This window comes from Myodes glareolus, chromosome 22, assembly GCF_982192425.1.
Source record: "Myodes glareolus chromosome 22, mMyoGla1.1, whole genome shotgun sequence".
Lineage (NCBI taxonomy): Eukaryota > Metazoa > Chordata > Mammalia > Rodentia > Cricetidae > Myodes > Myodes glareolus.
Genome location: NC_142047.1, coordinates 17,096,832 through 17,121,488, shown reverse-complemented (window position 1 = coordinate 17,121,488; position 24,657 = coordinate 17,096,832). Strand labels below are relative to the sequence as shown.

At 44.7% G+C, this 24,657-nt stretch overlaps 1 protein-coding gene across 1 annotated transcript in view; it reads left to right on the top strand.

Moving 5' to 3' along the window:
• The window catches only part of LOC125396595 (uncharacterized), a 62,424-nt gene extending 39,443 nt beyond the window's left edge, over positions 1–22,981 (top strand). Inside the window, exons 3-10 of the mRNA XM_087900388.1 lie at positions 3,960–4,040; positions 7,256–7,341; positions 7,458–7,584; positions 11,238–11,437; positions 15,065–15,328; positions 18,202–18,393; positions 19,742–19,888; positions 22,649–22,981. Coding sequence (XP_087756514.1) covers positions 3,960–4,040; positions 7,256–7,341; positions 7,458–7,584; positions 11,238–11,437; positions 15,065–15,328; positions 18,202–18,393; positions 19,742–19,888; positions 22,649–22,707 — 1,156 coding nt within the window. The 3' untranslated portion in view covers positions 22,708–22,981. The remainder of the gene's footprint in view (positions 1–3,959; positions 4,041–7,255; positions 7,342–7,457; positions 7,585–11,237; positions 11,438–15,064; positions 15,329–18,201; positions 18,394–19,741; positions 19,889–22,648) is intronic.
• Positions 22,982–24,657: the final 1,676 nt, after the last annotated feature.

The window sequence follows — 24,657 nt, the reverse complement described above, 5'->3', positions numbered from 1 at the left end:
GTGGCCTGCACTTGAGCAGCATAATCCCATCTGAGGTGGAGCCATATATTGAAACTCCTAATCCCCAGTGCTTACAGTATTTGAGACAGAGCACGTAGGTTGAATGATACCCGAGGTGTGTGCTCTGATCCTGTTGGGTTGATTAGTTGCCGTATAAGAAGAAAGATTTCTGAATGACAGGGAGAGACCTGCAGTGACCATCCTGACCTTGGGCTTCTCGCTAGTACCCTGAGAAATAAAGTTCTGTTTTTTAAGCCACATGGTTTCTGGTGCTTTGCTGCAGCGGCTCAGTGAGGACACACTGTGCACACTTTGCTGCAGCGGCTCAGTGGGGGCACACTGTGCGCAGTTTGCTACAGCGGCTCAGTGAGGACACATTATGCATAGTTTGTTGGCTGGTTTCCAGTCTCTTCACACAAAGCCTCTGGGAACAGAGTACACATGTAGTCTGTGCTAATATCTCTGCTGTGATTTGAGTGTGTGTCCCCAAAAGCTTGCTTCCTAACGCAGTGGTGTTGCAGGGGCAGCTGCTTGGAATGTCCTGACTAGTGGGAGACCATTAGCCTTTGAGGGCACTGCCTCCAGAAGAGCTCTGTGCTGAAGCACAGTCTCTCTGGGTTCCTGTTTGGCCCTGTGACCTCTTGCTTCTACTTTTTACTACAGGAGTCCTCGATGGAGCCAGCTGTTTGGATTTGAAGCCTTTATAACTATGAAGTAAATACTTTTTTATAGTTACACGGCCACAGCTGTTTCATTGTTGTATGAAAATAAGCATTTTTATTGTGTGTCTAGAAATAGACTGGTTAGTTTATGTTTGAGTATATGCGTGTGCTCGTGTGTGTGTGTGTGTGTGTGTGCATGTGAACACATGCATGCATATGTGTCGCTGTGTGTACATGTATAGAGACCAGATTTCAATATTGGGTGTCACTCTCTACCTTATTTTTTGAGGCAGGATGTTTTGCTTAATATGGAACTGACCAAGTCAGCTAGATTGGATGGCCAGCACAGCCTAGGGACCTACTGTCTCTGCCTCCTCAGCACTGAGATGGCAGATGCACGCTGCCCTGCTTAGCTGTGGTAATTTGTTCTTGTTTTTTTTGTTTTGTTTTGTTTTTGTTTTTTAGGGAGGGATTATTTGTTTAAATCAAGACTTAAGTTTAATTATATGTTTATGTCTGTGTGTGGGTATGTGCCCATTTAGTCCAGAAGAGGGTGTTGAGTCTTCAAGTTTTTCCAGCACCTGATGTAGTTCGACTCTGCATCTCTCCTACAAGAGCAGTATGTGCTGTTAGCCACTGAGCCGTCTCTCCAGCTACGCGCCCCCCCCCCCCCCCCCCCCGTCTTTTAAACAGGAGTGCTAGAGATTGACCTCAGCCTCCATGGCTGTTGAACACATTCTATTGATTGAGCCATTTCTCTAGCTCCTGTTACACTTTTTAAGAAACTGTCAAACTGCCTTCTGAGAAGTTCTGTTTGCCTACCTACAATGAGAGTTCTGTTTCTTCCCCACTCATATCTAGGCAGTCTTGAGTTGCTCCTACTTGGTATGCCTTGCCAAGGAGAGGTCAGGCAAGCACAGTGTGCTATGGAGCCTCCCCCATCTCTCAGGCTCTTAGATTCCGATATTATTATTATTGTTTTAGTTTACTTTTCATAAAGACTTAGAATGACAGTGTTTTCACCCCTCTTCCTTGGCCTTTCCTAGCTTTCCCTTTCTTTGACACAAAACAAAACCAAAAACCCAAACAACTGGCTGAACTGGAGCACAGGGCAGAGAGGCATTAAAGGAAGTTGGGGTGGAGATGCCATCAACATGTTTCAGTGGGTAGAAGCGTTTGCTCTGCAAGCCTGGTGACCCGAATTTAACCCCAGAACCCATGTGAGAAAAGCTGGATGTGGTGACTCGCCTCTGTAATCTTAGCATTGCTGTGGCAATATGGGAGGTGGAGCTAACTAATGTGGAGTACTCAGAGCAGCAGAAACACAAGAACCAACTCAAGAGAGTTTTCCTCTGGCCTCCACACGTGTGTGGAGATACAGATGTACCTGCACTCACACATAGCTCTCTCTCTCACACACACAAACAACACACTTTTAAGAATTATTTAAGGGAGTCAGGGTTTTAGAGTCTGACCCACAAGGACCTGAATCCAGGCTCTGTAGCTGTGTGGTAAGCCTTACTTTGCTCGTCTTGCTTTGGCAGTGTGTGGGGAAGCTAAAACTTCCAGCTTGTGTGGTGGTTACAAGGATTCAATAGAATGCATCAAACATCTTTGTTTATTGAACACTGGGAAGATTTGTAAAAATAGATTTGTTCTATTTATTGTTGAACAGTATGTGACCTATATTATCCACCAGTTGACTGTGGAACTGAGTTCTTAATGGGTATCACCAGTTACAGTGCATTGCCTGGCCAGGGTGACCATGAAATGTTTAATAACATCCAGGCCATGGTTTGATCATTTGCACATATGGGGATATGGGATGTGTGTGTAGGTACTCCCACCAAGGCAGCTCCTGCCAGAGTGTGTTCCTTTAGGCGGCCTTTTCAGGGAAGCCTCTGGTCTGCTCCCTGGCTACTCAGTTTGTTTTTAAGAGGATCAGAGCACACCCTGTCTCCACTAGGGTTGCTTTCAGGCTTTTGGGATCATGGCCTGTGAACACGGCCTGAGTTTCTCAGCAGTGTTTGGCCACGGGTGGCAAGGATGCTGTCTTTTTGGCCTGCAGGATCCTTTGTCCAGCTGGTTAAAGTGTGTTAGAGCGTATGGAGCCTTCCCTCCAATGCAGAAGTGGGGAGTTGGTTTTTGATAGTAGTGTCAGTCTGCTCAACTGATGTCAGTGGAATTTGAAAGGTTGCCCTCAGCATGGGCAGGTAGACTGAGCTGGAGCTCCAGGAAAGTGGAAAAGGGGGGATTGGTGGGCAAAGGATTTGTTTTGCCAGGTGGGGGTGTCTTAAGGCTTTCTCTGCTCTGCCCGACCGCTGGGTTTCCAATACCCTGCAGTGCTGCTCCTTAGAGCCGGCTGGCTTTTTTGGCATCATTTGGTTTAGTTGCTAGGAAGCCGAATAAGGCAAATGCAACTTCCTTTTGACTTGCTCACATTGAACCATCTGCTTATTCCTTTTCGTGGCCTTCAAACTTGGCTAGGATCATTGAGAAGAGGGTCGAGTGGAGCATCTGCGCTCATCCTTTTTGGAAATGGAATGCTTTCTTCTAACTCTTTAACCCTCTCAGTCCAAATCTGTAACATTCTTGTCAAAACCCTTGGTTCTGTCAGCTAGCAACATGCAGCAAGTATTGTCTTCTAAGGTTTGGCCCTTCTTTATGTCTTAGATTTCAATCTATATTAATAACACATCCCTTAAATGAGGCAGATGGTGGCTGTGTGTGTCAGAGTGTATTTGGAGTGTGACTGTAATGTGGCTTTAGTGGAGGATGCCTCACACCGGAGTTGACACATACCTGGAGCTCTGTTAGGAAGGGAGTATGATCCGGGTGCAGTGAATCCTTAGACACTGGATGGTGTCAGTGGAGCAATCACCAAAAAGAAGCTTAAAACAAAACCAGTCGTTCCTGTTTTTATAATTGATAATTGCAGACACTTCTACTATCGCATGTTGGCTTGCAGATTTGTCCGCTTGGGCAGCTCAGACTTAAGCTGAAGCCCCTTCTGCTGGTTGTCGTGGTCTTTTCTGTGTCACAGCTACACATTCAGTTGCCAACTTTGCAGAAACAGTTGAATAAACACGCTAAGCAAAAAATAGAAACAGGTATTAAGGAATAGAGTAGAGCTTCTGACAAAGAGATTCTTGAAAAAAAAGCCATTGTTCGAGTTTTTGAAATCCAGTTTTACTGAAGACTTAATCACCTTTGAGTGTACCAGAACTGTGGAAACTAATGTATGAACTATGGGAAATAATTTCTTCTTGAGTGTAATTTGTCTTTGTTGTTTTTTAGCAGTAAGCCATCTAAACCTTTTCTGCCAACTTCTCATTCTCCCCACGAGGGCTACTTAAAGGAGTGTGAAGACAGGCTAAGGTGAGGTTTTATTGTTGTGGCTCAATTTGCTAAAAGCTTAGGTAGTAATGCAAATGTGTTCTTACTGTGCGGACCTAGATGTTTGCTGAAATTGGTGCTATTAATATTTGCTTTTGGGAAGTCTCTTGGGTCAAGTTGATCATATTAACCACTCTACTTTAACTTTTACCTTTCCACAGTCATTTGGACTCTTAACTGACGTATACCCATGACCAGAAGGGCCTTCGCCACCGTCTCTTTGTCTGTAGTATTTTTCAGTCATCTCTGAGTGACTTCCTTGCTTTATCCATTCTCTCTGTTCAGGCCTGTCACTCTCTTCTATGTGTACTTTTCTGCTCCTGTCTTATTGCTGCTATATGCTCAAAAAATTTATTTCAGTACAAGACAAATTACTACTTTAGAGACAAATATAAATATCAGTTGTTTTTTTAAAATGTGATTGGAGAGTTGACTCACCAGCGATTAATAACACCAGCACTCTTCCAGAGGGGACCCAGGTTTGATTCCTAGTACCAACATGATGGCTCACTACTGTCTAACTCTAGTCACAGCTCTCTATTGGCCTCTGTGGGCATCACACATACACACTCTACACAGACGTATATAAAGGCAAAACATCTGTATACATAAGAACCATAATTTTTTTGTTTTGTTTTGTTTTAAACTGAGGAATAAATAGATATATAAAAACATTATATTAAAGTGAAAATTTCTGTACCAGATTTTAGTGGTTTGTTTGTTTGAAGCAGGGTCTCTCTATATAACCCCAGCTGCCCTTGAACTCACTACACAGATCAGGCTGGCCTCAAACTCACAGAGATCCACCTGCTTCTGCCTCCCAAGTGCTGGGGTTATAGGCGTGCACCACCATGCCTGGCCTTAAACATTTTGCTTTGTTTCCTAGGTTAGCTTTGAAGTCTTGGGCTCAAGTGATAATCTTCCCATGTGAGCCTCAAGGATCTGTTGCAGGGCAGGGCACCACGTTCTCTTGTTTCTTTAGTGACTTTAGCGACTCACATGGTTATTGTTCTGAAGCGTGCACACCTCCCTCTCAAGGCTCTTCTGTCTCCTTTGCTTTCTGTGTTCAGCAGGGGAGTGCCTCTAAGCAGGTGAATCAGCGTAGCGTTTCACACTGCTCACCTTGATCTTTCTATGGAGTTTCGGTAAAAGCAGTTTTCCTTTTGTATTTGAATTGATTTTTATGTGTATGAACTTTGACAAGGCCTCCCTTCTGCCTCCATTAGAGATGAGTTTTGTGACATATTAAATTGATAATTCAAAATTGAAAAATGCTTCCTCAAGTGCAGAAGCACTTGGAAATACAGAATTCAGGAGTGGCTGTTAATAGGAATTAGTTTCTCTCAGGTACCATTTCCTGAAAGAGACCTAGAAGGCCTTCAATGTTAGGTTACCTTCTGAAGGAGAGAGTTTCTGGCCCTGGTCTGGGAGGAGCTTAGAGGCAGAAGTGGGTGCTAATGGTCAACTTCCCCTGAGGGCTGTCTCACTCTGTTTCTGGGCTCTGCCTTATCAGCTCTTGGAGACCCCCAACAAGCTCTGTTATAGTTTCCCTTTTAGAAGGGAGGAACCTCTAACCCCAGTCCATGGGGCTTGGAGGGAGATCAGTTCAGGCCATTCTTAGCTACAGACTAAGAGGCCAGTGTAAGAGCCTACCTCAAAACAAACAACAACCAGCCAGCTGGAAGTGAGGAGTCTGAGACAGGAGGATAAACTCTTGTCTGCTAGCTGTGAAGCTGAGGGTGGAGCCTGGGCAGCTGTGCTCATCCCCTGCTGCTTGCCATGACTGCCCAGAGGTCGGCTTCTGGAATGTCGTGTAACTCCTGTGCTTCCTTGGTTGGGGAGGCACGGGAATTTTCTTTCTACTGTATTATTAGGGCCATGGGTGTGGCTCTGGTAGAATACTCATCTGGTGTGCATGTGGCCCTGAATACCGCCCCCAAGAAGAAGAAAGGAACGGAGGGAAGAAGGCAAAAGGAAAGGAAAGGGAGAGAGGGAATCCGAAGATTGAGGGAAAGCCAGCAAGAGCAAATGTATCCAGGGTTAAAGCAAAGCTGATAACTTTGAGTAACTGGACTCAGAGGCCTGTGTCTGTCAGGCAGCAGACAAAGCTCAGCAGGTCAGGGTGAGGGAGCACTGGGTGGAGAGCTGGATCCTCCAGGACGGGGGGGGGGGGGGGGGGGGAGTCTTGGCCTCAGGCAACCACTTCACAGTTATGTCTACTGTGAGAGTAGATGAGAGGAACCTAACCCGAAACCTAGGAGGAGAAGCAGCGGGATTGACGCTTGTGGTAGTGTAGGGCACAGTCAGTTTGACAAAGTGGATCCAGAGCCGCTCTGCCATGTGTGCGAGGCCTCTTGTGGGAATGCAGCTAATTGCCGCCTGCTGAGACTTCTCTCCCTGGCAGGACGGTCCTTGTGGACAAAAACATTGCTATCTAGATACTGGGGAGCTGCAATAAAAGTGCCTGATTTAGGGTACAGCGTGCATCTAATTCCCCCTTTCCTCTGTTAAATCACAGCAAACGGGAGCACTTTGGATGGTTAATAGATTACCCAGCATCTGTGCACTATTTTGCATGCTTTTAACAAGGGAACATAACTTGCTCAAGGGAGCCCGAGGAGTACTTACGAGTGTGGGAGCAAAGCTCAAGGAGTCGCGTTTGCCTGCGTCTAACAAAGACCTGAGAAGTGTAGAAGTGAGCACCTTTTATCACAGATAAACATTCTTTTTGTTTGTTTGTTTGTTTTTTGAGACAGGGTTTCTCTGTGGCTTTGGAGGCTATCCTGGAACTAGCTCTTGTAGACCAGGCTGGCCTCAAACTCACAGAGATCCACCTGCCTTTGCCTTTCGAGTGCTGGGATTAAAGGCGTGCGCCATCACCACCCAGCCCAAATGAACATTCTTATAAAAATATTTCCTGTCCTTCAGACTGACCGCTGTAAGTATGAGTCTGTCTGTCTCCATTTAGCACTTTTTCTCTTGTAGCAGATAAGAAATGGATGAGAAATGGCAGAAACTCTTAGATTCACACAGTACTCTAAAATGAGAACAGATTCTTGGGGAACATTTCTAAGCAGCCGCTGTCTTAGGTGTTTGCAGCTTGCATTGGGTGATCTGGATAGGGTCTTCATGTTGTGGGGGCATGTTCAGAGGGAGAACTTACCTCACAATTTGAGAAACTATTTTCATACTTGCAGCAGTACTGAAGAATTATGGGGGAATGTGGTTGATTATTCAAAAAGGAATGAAGATAACCATGAGCAATGCCAGTACTTTCAGCTCGGTAAGAATTCTGTCCAGATTGTCTGCAGTGTGCTGACTGTTGTCCTTCTGTAAGGCCACCACAGCCTCCATGATGGTGATTTGGTCATGCGGAAGCCCAGTGCCCCTGTTTTTCAGATCTCACCAGTGGCCGGGATGCTCAGAGAGAGGCGCTTTTCCAGCACTTCTACAGAGTGCTCCAGAAAGCATGGGACCGAGAGAAACCTTCGGATTGCGTTATTGTCTCTATCGACACAAACCAGAGGTGACTTTATTTCTTTTTAGCTTACCAAATGAGGGTGTGTGCATATTGGGATTTAAGGGTTTAGTCTCGAGTACATAACTTACTGGGAGTCAGCATTAGGGACATTCCTTTAAGATTGTCAAAATGTCACTGTTGGGCTAAGTACATTGGAAGTAGGGCCATCATTTCCAGAGTCCTGTCTTACTCAGATTGACTTTATTGCTTACATTCCTCCCACCCCACCCCCCTTTAGTCTGCCCATCTCATACATTGGGGCTTTTCCGTGCTGTCTTAAAATCGCTTCTGTTCACATCGTAATGACAGTGATTTCATGAGTGGCACCAGCCGTGAGCCTGGCTGATGCCTGCTGATCATAGTGTTTGGCAGAGTCTGGCTGGTAAACAAGTGGTGGGCTTGAGGGCTGTGCACTTGTCAGAGTATCACTCACTACGTGATGCTAAGGGTCATCCGATGAGCAGAACTCTACGGTATGATGCCAGGCATATGTGAAGCATGACTCTGAATGCAGTGTTGAGCTTTCTCTGGCTGCATGGCCCCACTGGCCTGGAAATTGCAGTGTAGACCAGGTTAACTTCTGTCTCAGAGAGCTGCGTGCCTCTGACTCCCAGGTGCTAGAATTAGTTAGGGTCACACACCAACATACTCTGTCGCCATCATCTTCTTTGTCGTCTTCCTTTTTCTCAGGTTCTTCTTTCTTTTTGTTTTTTTTTTTTAAATCTGCAATCTTACAACAACTCAGAAATTTTATTCACCATTCAAAAGCAAAATTATAGCTCCATTTCATTTGTAGGGCATTTGGATTGGACCTTGGGAGACAGTAGCTAGAAGAAATGAGGTCAGTCACAGCGTGGGAGAGGGCCATTCCTTTTACAGTCAAATGATGGAATGTCTCCTTAATTGAAAGACGGTCAGAAATGCCCTGGATTAATCTGGGTAATTTAAACAGATTTTGAACCTAGAGGTGGAAAAGACTCAGCATGTGTAGGAGGTTTGCTGCCTCAGCAATTAGCAATTTTGCCACAAGACTGCTTTGACCTGTCACTGCATTAGTCTTTGGCTAAATAAACTTCCCCCCTCCCTCCCCAAAGGCAAAGTCTTAGTGTGTAGCCCGGGCTGGCTGTGAACTCGTGGCAACCCTCCTGCCTTAGTCTCCCAAGTACTAGTCACAGGTTTGAGCCATAATGCCTGGGTTAGATTCGCTAGCTTGGCTTTCCTTATCCCCCCCCACACCTGTTAAATATTTATTTTTTTATTATGTATACAGTGTTCTGCCTGCATGTATGCATGCATGCCAGAAGAAGGCACCAGATTTTATTATAGATGGTGTGAGCCACTGTGTGGTTGGCTCAGGTTCTCTGGAAAAGCAGCCAGTGCTCTTAACCTCTGAGTCATCTCTCCAGGCCTCCCCCCCTTAATTTAGTCTTATTTAGCTTACACTGACCTCATACTTGCTATCTAGATGAAGATGACCTTGAACTTGTGATTTTCATATGTCCACCTCCTTAGTAGAACGTATGTGGCATAAACTCCCAGTTGATGAGGTGCTGGAGATTCAGGGCTTTGTGCATGCCAGGCCAGTTGTCTGCCTCCTGAACTACTGCCCAGCCCTTAGATTAGCTTTCTTAGCATTTGTAGCAAGTATCATATATCTGAATTGGATCATCTCGTATTTCATTTAGAACTGTGGCTGACTCCAGCTGCTTGTTGGACTAAGCATGATCCTGATGCTCTGGCTGTCTTCCCATCAGCAGAGTTAGGTGGCCAGCACTAATTGAGGGCGGTCTTGTAGTGCAGACTATCTGAGGCTGCATTTCTCCTCTCCACCAAGAGTGGCATTAGAAGCAGCTACTCCTCACATGTTACTAGCTCCTGCCTGGTGTTCAGTTAGCCATGGATCAGAACACCGGAGAGGATACAGCGAGGAGCTCTGTCAGCCACAGGGTGTCTGCAGCTGCTGGGACTCTGTAAGCATGTTTGGTCTTGTATCACTTCGATGTCAGTAAGGTTTCCAGTGAAACATCCTTTGTACTGCAAAATGCTAATTTTCAGTTCATGTCATCTAATAGGAATTATTTCTGCGATGGCTCTGGAACATGGGCTGTATGAACTGTTGTTTTCTTCCTGAGTTTATTTTCTGAAATCATCCCTATTTTGCTAAATTGCCAGAAACACGTTTCCCTGTCATCCTAACAATCTTTAGTTCTGTAAAACATGCATTTTACTGACTTGTAACATGTAAAGCTCTGTGCACAGGAACATAAGTATAATTCAGTAACAAATACTTTTTGTGAGAGGCGCTGTTTAATAGGATAAAGCATACACATTACAGCTAGAAGAGCAGATGTGGATTGAGAGTATAGTTCAGTTATGACGGATTCTATCCCTAGCACGCTCTTTCAAGTCTAGTACTTGGAAATGGAGACAGGCATATCAGAATTTTGAGGTTATCCGTGGCTGCACAGTGAGTTCTACGCTAGCCTGCGCTACATGGGATTGTCTTAAAAGAGAGAGAGATCAAATGTACTGAGGGCTTGTTCTACCAGAAACAGAATATTCATATGAGAAAGAGCGGGTTACAGTAGTTTGGAGAGAAGCTAAAGAGATTACAGAGAATAATGTCACTGGTACTGAGTCTCTGAGCTGAGGATTATTTTGTGACTTAACAAACAGAATGGCAGAGGGAAAACAGAAGGAAAGGGGAGAACTGATTATCCAGGGGTGCTTAATCTGTTTGGCAAGAGAATGGGATGTTTGAAGCTTGTTTAGATGGACTGAGGTAATTTCTGTTATTTACTTGTTTTGTTTTTTCCAGTGAATGTCCTGCTAGAAACGAGAATGCTGGTTAGGTTGCAGAGCAGGGCTTTGTGGGTTTTTAAGTAATTACTAGGCAAGAATGAACACATCACTCAGAGAGAGGCCTGGGAGATTGACTGAGGGAGGCTGAGGAAGCAGGACACGAAAGGCTTTGATCCGAGGCTGGTTCCTGAGTGGTGAATGTGGCAGACTCCAGCGTCACTCTTCCTCTCCATAGGAAGGACCCCTCCTGATGGAAATGGCGTGGTGAGGGCCTCTCTTTGCCAACTGAGGTGAAAGCTGACTTGTTCTTCGGAGTAGTCTTCTCACCTGTCCTTTTAAACAATCTCATGCTTCTTTTATGGTCTCTCAATTGACATGACATCATCAAAGAACACTTGAAGGCTTCCATTTTAAAAATAGGCTACTCATGGTGCTTACTTGGCACAGTACCCAGTATACCAAACAAAAGCAGCCTCTACTGTATTTGGTTTGTTTCAAGATAAGGTTTCACTATGTAGCCCTGGCTGTCCTGTTTAGCTTGATATGTAGACCAGGCTGGTCTTGAACTCATACAGATCCTCTTACTGGTGCCTCTCAAGTGTTGGGATTAAAGACATATGCCACCGTGCCTGCTGTGCTTTCTTGACTAAATTATACACATAGTCAATCTTATAAAGGATTTTACAATTCAGAAAAGATTGTACTTCACTAAGATAAATAAAATAAAAACATTGTCTTACTCTTTGCTTGCTTAAATGTGTAGTGGTAATGTGGACTCTTTTCTTCTATTGAACTGAAAAGTAACCTGCATTTTTCTTTATTTATTTGTGTGTGTTTGTGTGTGTGCGTGTCTTAAGGGATTATGCGACAGCCATAGGCTGCCGCCTGCGGGACCGTGGTCTTGTAGTGGAAATAATTCACCTTGCCTCAGAATCGGACTTCACTCGCGCACTGCAGGATGTTAAGGATGATGGTTCCCCCTTTTGTGTTCTCGTGGAGCAGTCTAATGTGAAATATTCCTCTTGTACTGTAATCATGCTTCATGAATCCATCAAAAGTAAGTGTCAGTTCTAAAAGTGTCTCTAGAGACAAGCCCTGCTTTAAACATGAGGTGTCTTTTCTTTGTGTGCTGGCATGCTTTGAAGGGTCATGTTTGTAGCTGAACTGCTTTTAGTTGAGGAAGAAAGTCTTGCAGGTACCACAAAGTACTTTTTCTGTGTATCGCTGAAAACTGAAACCTAAGTCACCTTTACTGCATCTGTGTAAGGATCACACAGCCAGATATGGTAGGCTTCCACATTTAGTTCCAGAACTTGAGAGGCAGAGGCAGAAGGATGGGTCACTTGAGCCCAGGAGTTTGGGCTGTGTAGACCCTGTCTCAAATACAAAAGAGCCTAAAATAACGGATTGCCATCTGTAGAGATTTTGGCCAAATCTTACCACTAGCTTTTATATTCTTGATGGTTAAGTTTCATGGATTCTTTCTTCTTTTTCCAAGGATTCTCTTAAACTTTTTATTAATCTACCTCCCCTCACTGTGGGGTGGGGGAGATGATTAACTTAAAAAGAGAGGAGGCTTGTTGATCCCAGTTTTTTAGTTTTCCATCTGAGTTCATCTAGAGCCCTGGTGGTGGGCCCTGCCGAGACTGTCTGTCATGGTAGTGGTGTCAGAGGAAGCAGCTTACCTGGACCATTAGAAAGTGAAAGATAAGAGCTGGAGACCAGGCCCAGTGTCCCTTTCCAGAGAATGCTCTGGTGATCAGACTCTCTCCTGCTGAGCCCTACTTCTCAGCCCAATGGCTGGAGACCAAATCTTTAACACTTGCCTTTGGGGGGCATTGACCCAGACTCTTTTTTTATTTTTTAAAGTATGCTTTTTCTATGCTTTCTCATCCATTTCTTTGTTCTGGTTTTCATGAGAATACATGAAAATTAACACACACACACACATCCTTTTTGTTAGTTTGTTCATTCAGACAGGATCTCACTGTGTAGTCTTGAGTAGAGTGGAACTCATTCTGTAGACCAGGCTGGCCTTTAGTTCAGAGGTCCGCCTGCCTCTGCCTCCCGAGTGCTGGGATTAAAGGTGGACGCCACCACCGCCCGGTGAAAACGATCCCCTTTTGCTCCCTGATTGTACAAGCTTAGGCAAATGTGCTCTTCCTGTCCTGTCTTGACCCTGTCCACTGCAGTTGGAGGCTGAAAATGGCATTTTTCCCTCTGGATGCAGGGAGAGAGCCTCATGGGAGTCTCACCCACACCTACTGAATTTTCTAGTTCTCTTTCAGAAGCCCCTACATGCTTCTGTTCAGTCCGGATGCAGTAAGTGTCTCCTGTATCCTAGGCTCTGTATACCTGGCTTCTTTTCCGCCCTGGTTAGCAGCAGTTGAGCATGTTTCTCCTGCAGACTCTGGGTCACCTGTCCCAGCAGTATCAGAGGCTCGTTGCTAAGTCTGAAGCTCTTTCCCTTGAACAGAGCCCATGGGATGCTAGTAGCTAGAATTAACTCATCCCTTTAATTCTGAGACCTGGTAGAGAAGTGAATACAGGGTTAATAATCTAAATTCAGCAGTCACATTGGGTCAGGAGGGAGAAGAATGCTGAGCTCCTGTCTCTGCCATGGACGGCTGAGCTCTTTTATTGGAATCATGGCATCTCTTTTGCCTGCCTGCCAACTTCTGTTCAGTACTACACTTGAGAGTGTGAAATTAAGGTTTTTCTATATTCAGTAGTTTAGAAGGCAAAAATCACAGTTACTTTGCACATAAGTTCTAGAAATGTTAAAAGAACACACTCTTTCAATAATTACAAATCTCACTCTCCTGGGAAAAGTTTAATTTGAATAAGTTGTGAGAAAGACTAATTATGTTTCGCTTTTTAAGTATTGACATCATGCAAGATCATTTAGGAAATCATCACAAAATAGGTAGACTATTTGTTGAGTATTTTTGTTGTTATTGTTGTTTGTTTTTTGTTTTTCCAGACAGGGTTTCTCTGTGTAGCTTTGGAGCCTGTTCTGGAATGCGCTCTATAGACCAGGCAGTGGTGATGCACACCTTTAATGCACCAGGGAGACAGAGGCAGGCGGATCTTTGTGAGTTCAAGGCTAGCCTGGTCTATAGAGCAAGTTTCAGGACAGCCAGGGCTACACAGAGAAACCCTGTCAGGGCTGCGCTTTCCAGTCCTGCCCTTCTCTCCTGGATGTCCTCTTCCTCTCGGTACTGCACCCTGATGCTGTAGTCAGACAGAGAGAGCGCCTTCACCTTTCAGCTTTTCATTCTTTGCTCCATCGTCCTCTTCCATTAGAGATCACTGTAAAGTGGTGGGTACTATAATGACGTACCTTGGCCACATTTCCCCTTGTTTCTGGGTATTGTTTGTTTCAGATGCAGTCTCATGTACTCTACCTTGGCATCAAATGTGCTAAGGAGACGAGGATGATGTTGAACTTGGCCTTACCTCTCAAGTGCTGAGAGTATCACATTTGACTTTGGGTTCTATTTTTTAATGTGATAATTTGGTCTTTTAAAAAACTAGGTTTCTTAACAGTTTCTGGGCCAGCCGGGCAGTGGTGGCGCACACCTTTAATCCCAGCACTCGGGAGGCAGAAGCAGGCAGATGTCTGTGAGTTCGAGGCCAGCCTGGACTACAAAAGCTGGTTCCAGAACAGGCTCCAAAGCTACAGAGAAACCCTGTCTCGAAAAATAAAAATAAAAGAATTTCTGGGCCTGGGAAATTGCTTAGTGGGTTAAAATGCTTGCTGTATGCCAAATGGCCTGAGGTTGATGCCAGAACTCATACAAAAAGTCAGGTGTGGTCTGTGGCCGCAGCACTTTCTATGGCAAATGGGAGGTAACAAGAGCATTATCCAGAAGTTGATGGGCCAGCCAGCCTGGAATATACAGTGTGTAGCAATAGAAGTGAGACCCTCCTCAAAACAAAGTTGTTCCCTGAACTCCACGTGTATGCCGGGCCTATGCACTTGTGCTTCCAAACACTCTTGGACACACATATACACTAAGTAAATAATTAAAATTAATTTTATTGACGCTTAGCCCATGTATTCCTACAGCTGTTGCTTGTTTTAGTTTATGTATTCACTTAAACAATTTTTTTGAGCTGGGTCTCTCTTTATCAGTGGTTCTTAAAACCATTACCCCTTTGTGGAGTCGGGTGACCCTTTCATAGGGGTTCCCTAAAACCATTGGAAAACACAGGTATTTATATTATGATTCACAACAGTAGCAAAATTGCAGTTATGAGATAACAATGAAAATAATTGTATGGTTGGGGGTCACTACAACGTGAGGAACTGTATTAACGTGTCACAGCCTTAGGAAGGTTGAGAAACACGGCTCTATGTGACTTTGACTGTCCTGGCTGACCTCTCCCAGAGGCCCTCTGTCTCCCAAGTGCTGGCATTAAAAGCATGTACCACCACGCCTAGCCTTTGTGTAATTTTTAAATAAGAAGTAGTGTCTGTTTTGAAATTAAATAAAGCTCCTGCTGTGGGGGGTAGTAGCCGTTCTGTTCAGTGTCACATCTGCATCAAAGACCAACGGCCAGTACAGTTCGCAGTGGATTATCTGGTTTCTGGCTTGTCTTTTCTCGTTATTTTATTTTATAAAAATTTCTTTAAAATAGAGAGAGACCTGTATGCTAAAGCAGCTTGTCTTGTCTCTAGTACATCGACATATGCCGCTGGAGGATGCCCTGGTCCTGGTGGCTAGAGAACTGAAGAGGTTTTCCGCTGGACAAAGCGCTGGAATTTCTCAGAGGGCTGCAGAGCTGGTGGGTGACTTCCTGGCCCGTGAGCACCTGGCCAGTTACTCTCCACCAGCCAGCATCCGTCATCTTCTGTTCCTGTTGAGTGAGGGGAAGCATTTGTACAGTGACGAGCTGGGCCTCCTCATGGGCTACCTAACAACCAGGAAAGAGCAGCTGCAAGGTACATGGCACTGTCCCTTCCCTTCTGAGTTCTGAACTCTGGGCACATCCTTTTTCTATAAACCCGTGTGTGAAAGAAAACTAGGTTTCTCATTCAGAGAGAGAAGTGTGTGTGTGTGTGTGTGTGTGTGTGTGTGTGTGTGTGTGTGTGTGCGCATTCATGTGTGTGAGTGATACAAAAGGAACTGGTCAGCATGGGTTTCTAACCATTACACACTAAAATGCTTCTTTTAAGATTAGAGTTTCTTTTGAATCAGATGTTTAAAAATATATTTAAGATATTTTTTTTGCATTTATTATTGCTGTTTGTATGTGCAGGTGTGGATCAGAAGACAGTTTGTGGGAATTTTTTTTTCCTACCATGTGGGTCCAAGTGATTAAATTCTGGTTGTCAGTCCTGGTGGCAAACATCTTTACTAGCTGAGCTATCGCTGACCCTAGAGTACATTTTTTGACTTATTCTTTGATACCGTTATGCATATACATAATGAACTCTGATCATCTATACCTCATTACCCTTTCTTCCCTTGTCTCAGTCCTGTTGAGCTCACCTTTCTCGCAGCAAGTGCCCTCCCTGCTTTCATGACTGGATCTTGTGCCCTGCTGAGTCTAATTAGGGTTGCTTGCAGAAGCACGAGTGTGGGGTTATTTACTGGAGCATGGGCCGCTCACTAGTGGCTACACCACTGAAATACACGACTGCCTTTCTTCCCAGCAGCCATTAGCTGCCCACAGCTCCTCAGGTGCGGGGCCTCATGAGCCCCTCCTCAACCTGTGACGGAACATTGGCAGGTCCAGTCTTGTTTGGGTACCCACATCTCTCTTCTATGTGTCTGTGAGTGCAGCAGCCACGCGGTGTTCAGAAGGCTGCACGTCACAACACTGTCCTTTCCTCTGGCTCTGCTTTCTGCCCCCTCCTCAGCCTGCGGGGTGGGTGGGTGGGAGGATTGATAGAGAGGTGTCCCACTGAAGGCTGAGCACCTATTCTCAGCACCTCCACCAGGTCTGAGTGGCTGCATTAACTAAGACTTCTCTGTGCAAGACTGAGACCAGCACTGTGAGTATAAATGTAACTATTTACAGGCAATTTGACAATATGTCCACTTAGCAAAACAACAGTAGCTTTTTCCCTAAGGCCCATGACCTCCAGCCAGCACCATCTTTTTTTGACCAGGTTTGACCAGTTGTGAATCTCCTCCTTAGAGCTGTGTAAACTCCAGTCATCAAGTGGTTGGATACCCCTACAACCTTCAGGTCACATGATAGCATCACTGAGCACTGAGCCTGGCTGGTCAGTATTACAGTGTGCAGGATCCACGACTGAGTAGGACTGTTGCTGGCTTTATCTCATCAGCCTCTAGCTCTGTGAAAGCTAGCCGTCAAGGGGGAAGCTTCCAGCTCTGTACTAGCCCGGTTTCTCTACATCCTGTAACACATAACATGGTGTGTGTCTACAGCAGTAGAACCGTACAGTCTACTTCTGCTAGGCAGCAAGAGAAGTGGCAATGACCTGTGTTCCTTTGGAAGCCTCTGGGAACTCCCTAACTAATAGCACATAGGGAGGTATCCCACACCTACCATTGGACTTCTGTTCCACAGCTGGTGACTTACGGAGTAGCATTGCTCAACCACTCAGGGTTGTGTACACGTGCATGATGTGTACATGGAGGGCATGAGTGTGCCACAGCATACATGTGGAAGTCAGAGGACAACTTGGTGGAGCTGGTTCTTTCCTTCCATGTTTACATGGGCTCCAGGGATTAACTCAGGCTTGCATAGCAAGTGTTTTATCCACTGAGCCATCTTGACACTCCCTCTTTTTTTTCTTTAAGTTAGCTTTACAACGTAGTAGGTTTCCAGGCAGCTTTTTCACACATCCGTAGTTTTGGTTATTCCTTCCATCCCCAGTGGTTTCCTTTCTACTCTCATATCATATGTTGAACTAAATTTATAGTAAGTAGAATGACCTCTGTCCACACACAGGCTTATAATTTCCTCCGTCTTGGCTCTGCATATCATTTTTTGTTAGCACCAACATGCTTAAAACACTGACCAATGTTATATGTTAAAGATGTATATGGTTCTTAATCTTGAGTTTAGAGAACATTTCATTTATGAGCTTGCCTCTTAAAATAGTGACTTTAATTAATTAATTAATTAATTAATTAATTAATTTATGAGGCAGGGTTTCTCTGTAGCTTCGGAGCCAGTCCTGGAACTAGGTCTGTAGACCATGCTGGCTTCGAACTCACAGAGATCCACCTGCTTCTGCCTCCTGGGTGCTGGGATTAAAGGCGTGCATCACTACCACCCAGCTAAGTGTAGTGACTTTCTAACTGAGCATGGTGTCACACTCATTTAATCCTACACTTGGGAGGCAGTGGCAGACAGATTTCTGAATTTGAGACCAACCTGGTCTAGAGAGTGAGTTCTGGGCTAGCCAGGGTGACACAGAGAAGACCTGTCTTAAAAAAAAAAATCAAAAAAACAACAACAGAAAAGAAACCTAATAAATAAATTAATAAGTAGTAGCTTTCTCCTTTTGAATGAAGTGTGTGAGACAGAAATAACCACTTGTCCCTTCAAGGGAAGAGGCGCTGCTGTGCAGCACATTGGGATGCATTAAAGCTTTAATGACTCGCTCACCTGACGAGAGAGTGGGTTTAGCTTTGTATACTTATTATACTTACTTTCTCAGGGTGGGTGGAATCTATAACGTTAAAGCATGACAGTCCTAGTCCTGTTTCCTAAATCAGCTAAAGGAAGGAAGACTTTCTTGAGTAAACAGAAGTGAAACTTCTTTGACTAGCCTGAAAGGCTCACTGGCCTGGACGGCAAGCTTCTGCTAACTGTTGATTCTTTTTACTTTTCTAGAATGCGAGGCTCCAGATTCATCCGCCAGCAGCATGCCTGCCTCCTTTCAGGGCAAGATCACCCCCGTTGTGAGCAAGCCTCCTCCTCTGCTGCCAGTTTCTGGCCCCCGGCCCTTACTTGATATTCCTCCTCCCCGTTCTATCAAGCCCCTCGTTGGAGACAGGCAGGAAGTTGGCTCACTCCCAGCACCAGGTCAGTGCTTGTGTGTGCGTCATAGAGCAAATCTCCTCCAGCGGTGTCTCTTCCCTCGGGGAACAGATGTGCTCTGGATTTCCTCCTGCAGGAGACACGGAACCACGAAGAAATCCTTCTGAGCTTTATGGCCATGGCTAGAGCTATTTAAACTGGGGGTTCTCATAATCCCTACTGTAAATTCAAATGTTTGTGAGGGTTTTATTTCTGAATGATGGCAGTCTTCTAAAGAAGTTTTATCACTGTAGCTTTTTAATTTTATCGATTTTACTTGTGAGTTTGCCCCTACATATGTGTGTGCACCACGTGCATTCCTGGTGCCCACTGAGGTTTTAGAGTAAGGTCATCGAGTGCCAGGAACTGGGGTGTGAGTGTGCTGGGAACCAGCTCTGGCTCTGTTGTTAGAGCAAGTCCTCTTTACCACTGAACCATCCTCCAGTCTCACTGTCCCCCTTCTCTGTGTGACGGGATCTGCCTCAGGTTGGTTTAACACTGCAGACCTGAAAGCTCTCATGACTAACCTCAGTTCTAACTGAATCCTGTCACTCAGGCCCATCTCTTCCCTCTGGGAGGAGGCCTGGCTGAAGTCTAACCACAGAGTGTTCAGACATCAAATCAGGCCTGGCTGGCTCTCAGCACCAACTTCTCTGTGCCAGCGACTGAGCCTTTTTGGTCCCTTTTCAGGTCTGAGGATGGAGTTTATCTCCTGCAGAGCACCCCTAGGTTGCTAAGAGCACATTTTCAATTTACCACCAGGTTGGCTTTGAAACTCACAGAGATTCACCTGCCTCTGCTTCCTGTGTGCTGAGATTAAAAGCATGATCCTCCACCGTGTGGCAGAATAAATCAATCTTTTTTAAAAGACTCCTTTTTAAAGAATGTGTGGGATGGGGAGAGAGAGAGGACCAGCGAATTAGGATAAACTGGGATTAGACCAGGATTTTCACACTTCCTTTTGAAGTTTTAGTTGGTAAATATTTAAGATTTAGGGACAAGAAAGAAAATTCAGGTTATTGTATGTATATTTGAATAGTGATTTAAAACAGTAAACTGCTGGGCCAGGTGGTGCAAGGCAAACCCAGACTACGTAGCCAGATCTTGTCACAGAAAACACAAAAGCAAAACAAATCATACAAATTAAGGGTCTGGGGAGAGCATCCTTAGCCCGAAGACCTTCTTTTGACAGAGGACCTGATTGGGTCCTGCCCTAGACTGGACCACTACGAACTATCTCAGTGCGAGAAGTTGGAACGTTCTGGGAGTTCAGATTGCTCCTCCTTTAGGCTCTTTCCAGAGAGAGCAGCTGGACGTTTCTTCCTGTTTATACTTTGGCTTTCATTCTCTGCAGGACTGGGCAACCCCAAAGGTCTGTTTCCCGCTCCCTTGCGTCAGGTAGGTCCATCTAAGAGGCCTGCTCCCTTAGGATGTTCCCCTGCCGTGCCGGTCAAAAGGCCACTACTTAGGGAGAAGCCAAGCCTTTTGGCTCCATTGTCAGGTGAGTAACACTTGAGCTGAGCGACGTTCTCACCAGTAGACCTTCGTGTGGTGATGGACGAGTTCTGCGGCCACACTGTGAACACTGCATTTACCACTTGTGCCTGTTGGATACTGAATGTGGCTACTGTAGCTGAGTATGTAACTTTTTGTGTTTTGAAGCAGTTTATCTAACATAGCCCTGGTTGTCCTAGAACTCACTCTATAGTCCAAAAAGATCCACCTGCCTTGCCTCCCGTATTCTGGGACTGAAGGTGTATGCCACCACATTTAGCATGAGTATGCATTTTTCCCCACAAGAGAACGTTTCTCTGTGTGTAACAGCCCTGACTGTCCCTTTGTAGACCAGTCTGGCCTCAAACTCACAGAGACCCGCCTGCCTTTCCCTCCCAAGTGCTGGGAATAAAGGCGTACACCACCACTACCCAGAGTATGCAAATTTTTAAGTTCATTTAATTTTAATTGTTCACATGACCATCATCTGTACTGATGAGACCATAGTGAGCAGCCCAGCGGTGGGCCAGTGAAGGCTTCAAAAGGCTGTGTTATGTTTTTACTAGGTATAAACCTGATTTCTTAGTCCTTTGTACTCTCCCTCTTTTTGTTTTGTTTTGCTTTGCTTTGTTTTTGTTTTTCAAGATAGGCTTTCTCTGTGTAGTCATGGCTATCCTAGAACTCAACTCTGTAGACCAGGCTGCCCTCAAACTCACAGAGATCCCCCTGCCTCTGCTTCCGGAGTGCTGGGATTGTACCACTGCTGCCCGACTTTCTCTCTCTCCTTTTTAAAATTGCTCATATACATAGGAAATGTTTCTTTCATAAATGGAGATCATTGTCAATTGTGGATGGATGGTAACTATAGGAAAAATATGCACATGACAGTGTTATTAAATTCTTGCTAGATGCTCTTGTCTGCCTCAGTGGCTTAAGCTTAAAGCTTACTTGCTTCTGGCTACAATATGAATTACTAAAATCCAAAGAGGTGCTAATAATACACCAGCACTACTCTCTGTCGCCTGATTCAGATGGACCAGGAGAGGTCGGCCAAAGGAATGTCTTCTCATAATGCTGCCAGTCAGCTGTGGGTCTTGCATCTCTGAGAGCCTCTGCAGATTCTGTTGGAATCAAAGGAGCAGTCGGCTCCCCTTCACGGGAAGAAGGAAGGCCTGCTTTCCCATACAGAGGTGTTACTGTGATTGTGATATGCACATCTATAAAATGGTGGCATGTGTGGAACAAGCTTTGGCTGTGGCCCTATCTCCTGAGCACCCAGATAGTAGGACTGGTTTCTCCTTGGGAGAAGTTTAAGATGGGACTCCATGGCTTCTGAAGGCTCTTTTAGTCCCCAGATAACAAAACTGATGACTGGGGAAAAGCTTTTTAAAACACAGAAAGGCAGCTGGTTGGCATAATGCTTGCCTTAGGATGTATGAAGCCTGGGACCAATCCGCAGCCATATAAGCCAGGTATGGCAGAGCAGGAGTTTAAGGTCATCCTCAGCTACGTAATGAGTTTGGGGCCAACCTAGGCTATATAAAGCTGTGTCTCAGAACACACACATGAGCCTGGGAGATGGCTCGGTGTGTAAACTGTGGCGAATCCAAGTTTGATGCCCGGAATGCACATTACAGCTGGATACAGCAGTGCCCATCTCCCATCCAGTCCCTAAGTTGTTCACCTGTACACACACGTACACACACACACACACACACACACACATTAATGAATTAAAATATAAAAATATATACAAGCCCTTCTCCCCATAAAAAAGGGAAGCAGGAAGCATGTTGGTACAAAGTAGATCAGTAACTATTAAGATACATCAGACCCCCATTGGGAACCAGATATGGATATGCCATGTAGGTCTTAGAGATTTGTTTTTTTAATTTAAAATGTTCTTTCTGTTTAAATTTTATTTTTTTGTGTCTGAGTGTTTTGCCTCCATGTATGTCTGTTCAACACATATGTGTCTGGTGCTTGAGGAAGTCAAGAGGGCATAGGATCCCCTGGAACTGTAGTTAGAGATAGAGATGGTTGTAAGTCACCATGTGGGTGATAGAGTGGACCTGGGTTCTCTACAAGAGCAGAAAGTACTCCTTAACGGCTGGGTCATCCATCTTTCCAGCTTGCTGTCAGACCTTGAACATTTCTGTGACCTTGGTGTAATGGTCACCTCCACTTTCTAGATGAGTTGCTCAAGACACAGAAAGTATTGACTTGCCCAGAGTCATACTCAAGTGCCTAGGGGAGCCAAGACTGCACACGGTGGAGCCAAGACCCCACAGCCTGTGTCCTTCATCACTTCATGATCTCAGTGAATTGATTTCTTGGGTTTTTGCCTGGGTTCAGTTGTAACCATTCATTCACAGCCTACCACAGACAGCAGCCCAAAGGACTCTTCTATGAGCCACCTGCCCGTACCCACCACAGTTGAGAGCTATAGAATGTCAAAGGGAGGAGTGAGCATGGTTAGCATGGATCTGGGTGCACCCAGGAGGTAGTTGGGTTTGGGAGCCTGGCAGGGAGGGGCATCTTGATCTTTTAGGGAGGAACCTATAGGTCATATATGTGACTCCCTGGAGATAGGGATTGGGAAGCTGCTCCGTGTTGCCCTTCAGTAAGATTCAGGATTTAGTGAGCTAATAAGGAAACTTCAGCCTGTTAGAGAATTGCACAGATAAGTTTGGTCCTGATGAGGCTGGGCCTTGGGACAAGTTGGCTACTGGGATAGAAAATGATACGGCTTTGTCTCTTTTTGTAGTTCTTTTGAAGTCAGTGCCACCGAAGAGAGCACTCCAACCCACGTCCTTACGGAATTAAAGGATGTGCTGAGAAGTCTGAAGAACAGGGTGGCTGGTTGTGGCCCAGATGGCAGCTTTACATCTTCCAAGAATCAAGGCCCCTGCTTGACTGCAGCTCTACTGTGCAATCCCTGAACACAACCGTGGCTTTCTCTGACTATAGTCCCATGGAGACTTTCTCATCTATACAGTATTTTTATGTCAAACAGAATAGTTGTATGAGGTCATTGTTGTATTGAACCCTAATTATTCAGTTATGTTAAAATACAATAAAATGTCTGATTTTTGCATAATGCTTGCCTTCATGTTGAAAACAGTTTATTTGATGTAATTTTAGATCTACAGGAAATTTGCAAAGATGATGCAGAGAGGTTCTTCATGCAGCTTCCCCAGCAGCATCTTATATAACCGTGCTGTACTTGTCGAGCCTAGTGCCTGAATGCCTCAGAGGAACATTAACCATATATATGTTACAGACTTTATTTGGGTCTCAGTCTTTTTCTTTTATTCTTTTTTTCTTTCTTTTTTTTTAAAGATTTATTTATTTATTATGTATACAACATTCCTTCCATGTGTGCTTGCGTGCCAGAAGAGGGCACCAGATCTCATTTTAGATGGTTGTGAGCCACCATGTGATTGCTGGGAATTGAACTCAGGACCTCTGGAAGAGCAGTCAGTGCTCTTAACCTCTGAGCCATCTCTCCAGCCCTTTCAGTCTTTTTCTTGCTCAGGTCATTTTTCTGTTCCAGTGTCCTATTCTGGCAACCATAATACATCTACATTCTTTTTCATTTTAGTATGTTCCCTTCTTTTACTGGGAACCATTTTTAGTATGGAGACATTTGCCTAAGAAGTCCTGTAGCCCATTGGTTAAGGGCACTGATTGCTCCTTCGGAGGATCTGGCTTAGGTTCCTAGCACTCACAGGGTGACTTCAGTTCCAAGAGATCTGACATTTCCTCTGATCTCTGTGGGCATCAGGCATGCACATGGTGCACATACATACTAGTTAGACACTAATACACAAAGTGAAATCTAAAAGCTTTGAAAATGAAAAAGTATTGTAAACATGCCCATATCCTTTTGCTGTGCTATGAAGGTAAACTGAATAGTTCATCACACCACCTGTTAATGTCTTTGCAAGCATCTCCCAAGAAGAGGGTTATTTTCCTACATAACTGTGATACCGTTATCCTAGTTGGAAGATTAGTAACTAAGCCTGGAATGTTGGATATCCCAGAGGTTAGGGCAAAAGGTTTTCAAGTTGAAATCCCACCTGGGCTATGTAATAAGATCCATCTCAAAATCTCTCACACCGTGAATAATAAAAATATTATTTCAGAATATTTACTTACCTTGTTTAAGTATTTGAATTTCCGCAATTGTCCCAGGAGTGCTTTTATGACATCTTTTTTCCTAAACAGGGACTTAATTAATATTTTCTCATTGTATTTGGTTTCTTTTTATAGAAATCAATCCTACTTCTTGTGTGTGTGTGTGTGTGTGTGTGTGTGTGTGTGTGTGTTGTTGTTGTTGTTGTTGTTGTCATTGTCATAATGTTTTGAGTTCCAGTCAGTGGTTTTGCAGCGTGTGGTGACTGACTGTATCTGCACCGCTTACCTGTCTGGGTGCACTGTAGTTCCTGTTCTAGAGTTTGGTCTAGTGGTGTGATGATCTTCATGCCGCAGGTTTTGACTATAGTATTTTGAGGATGATACATTAGAAGGTCCAGTTAAGTGCAGTTCAGCAGTGTGGGCTGAGTGGTGACTTCTAATACAGAGAGGAAGTTCCCCTGGCATCGTACCAGTTACCTGCTCCCCATGACTTGTGTCTACTGATGGTTTCCATGAGGAGAGGGCATGGACTTTCCCTCCCTCTTAAGTGAGTTCTCGTATCTTAAACGTTAGTGAGTTTGGTTGTTCACATAACTCTGTTCGAGATAAGCCATTTCTTCTAAATGCCCGTTATGT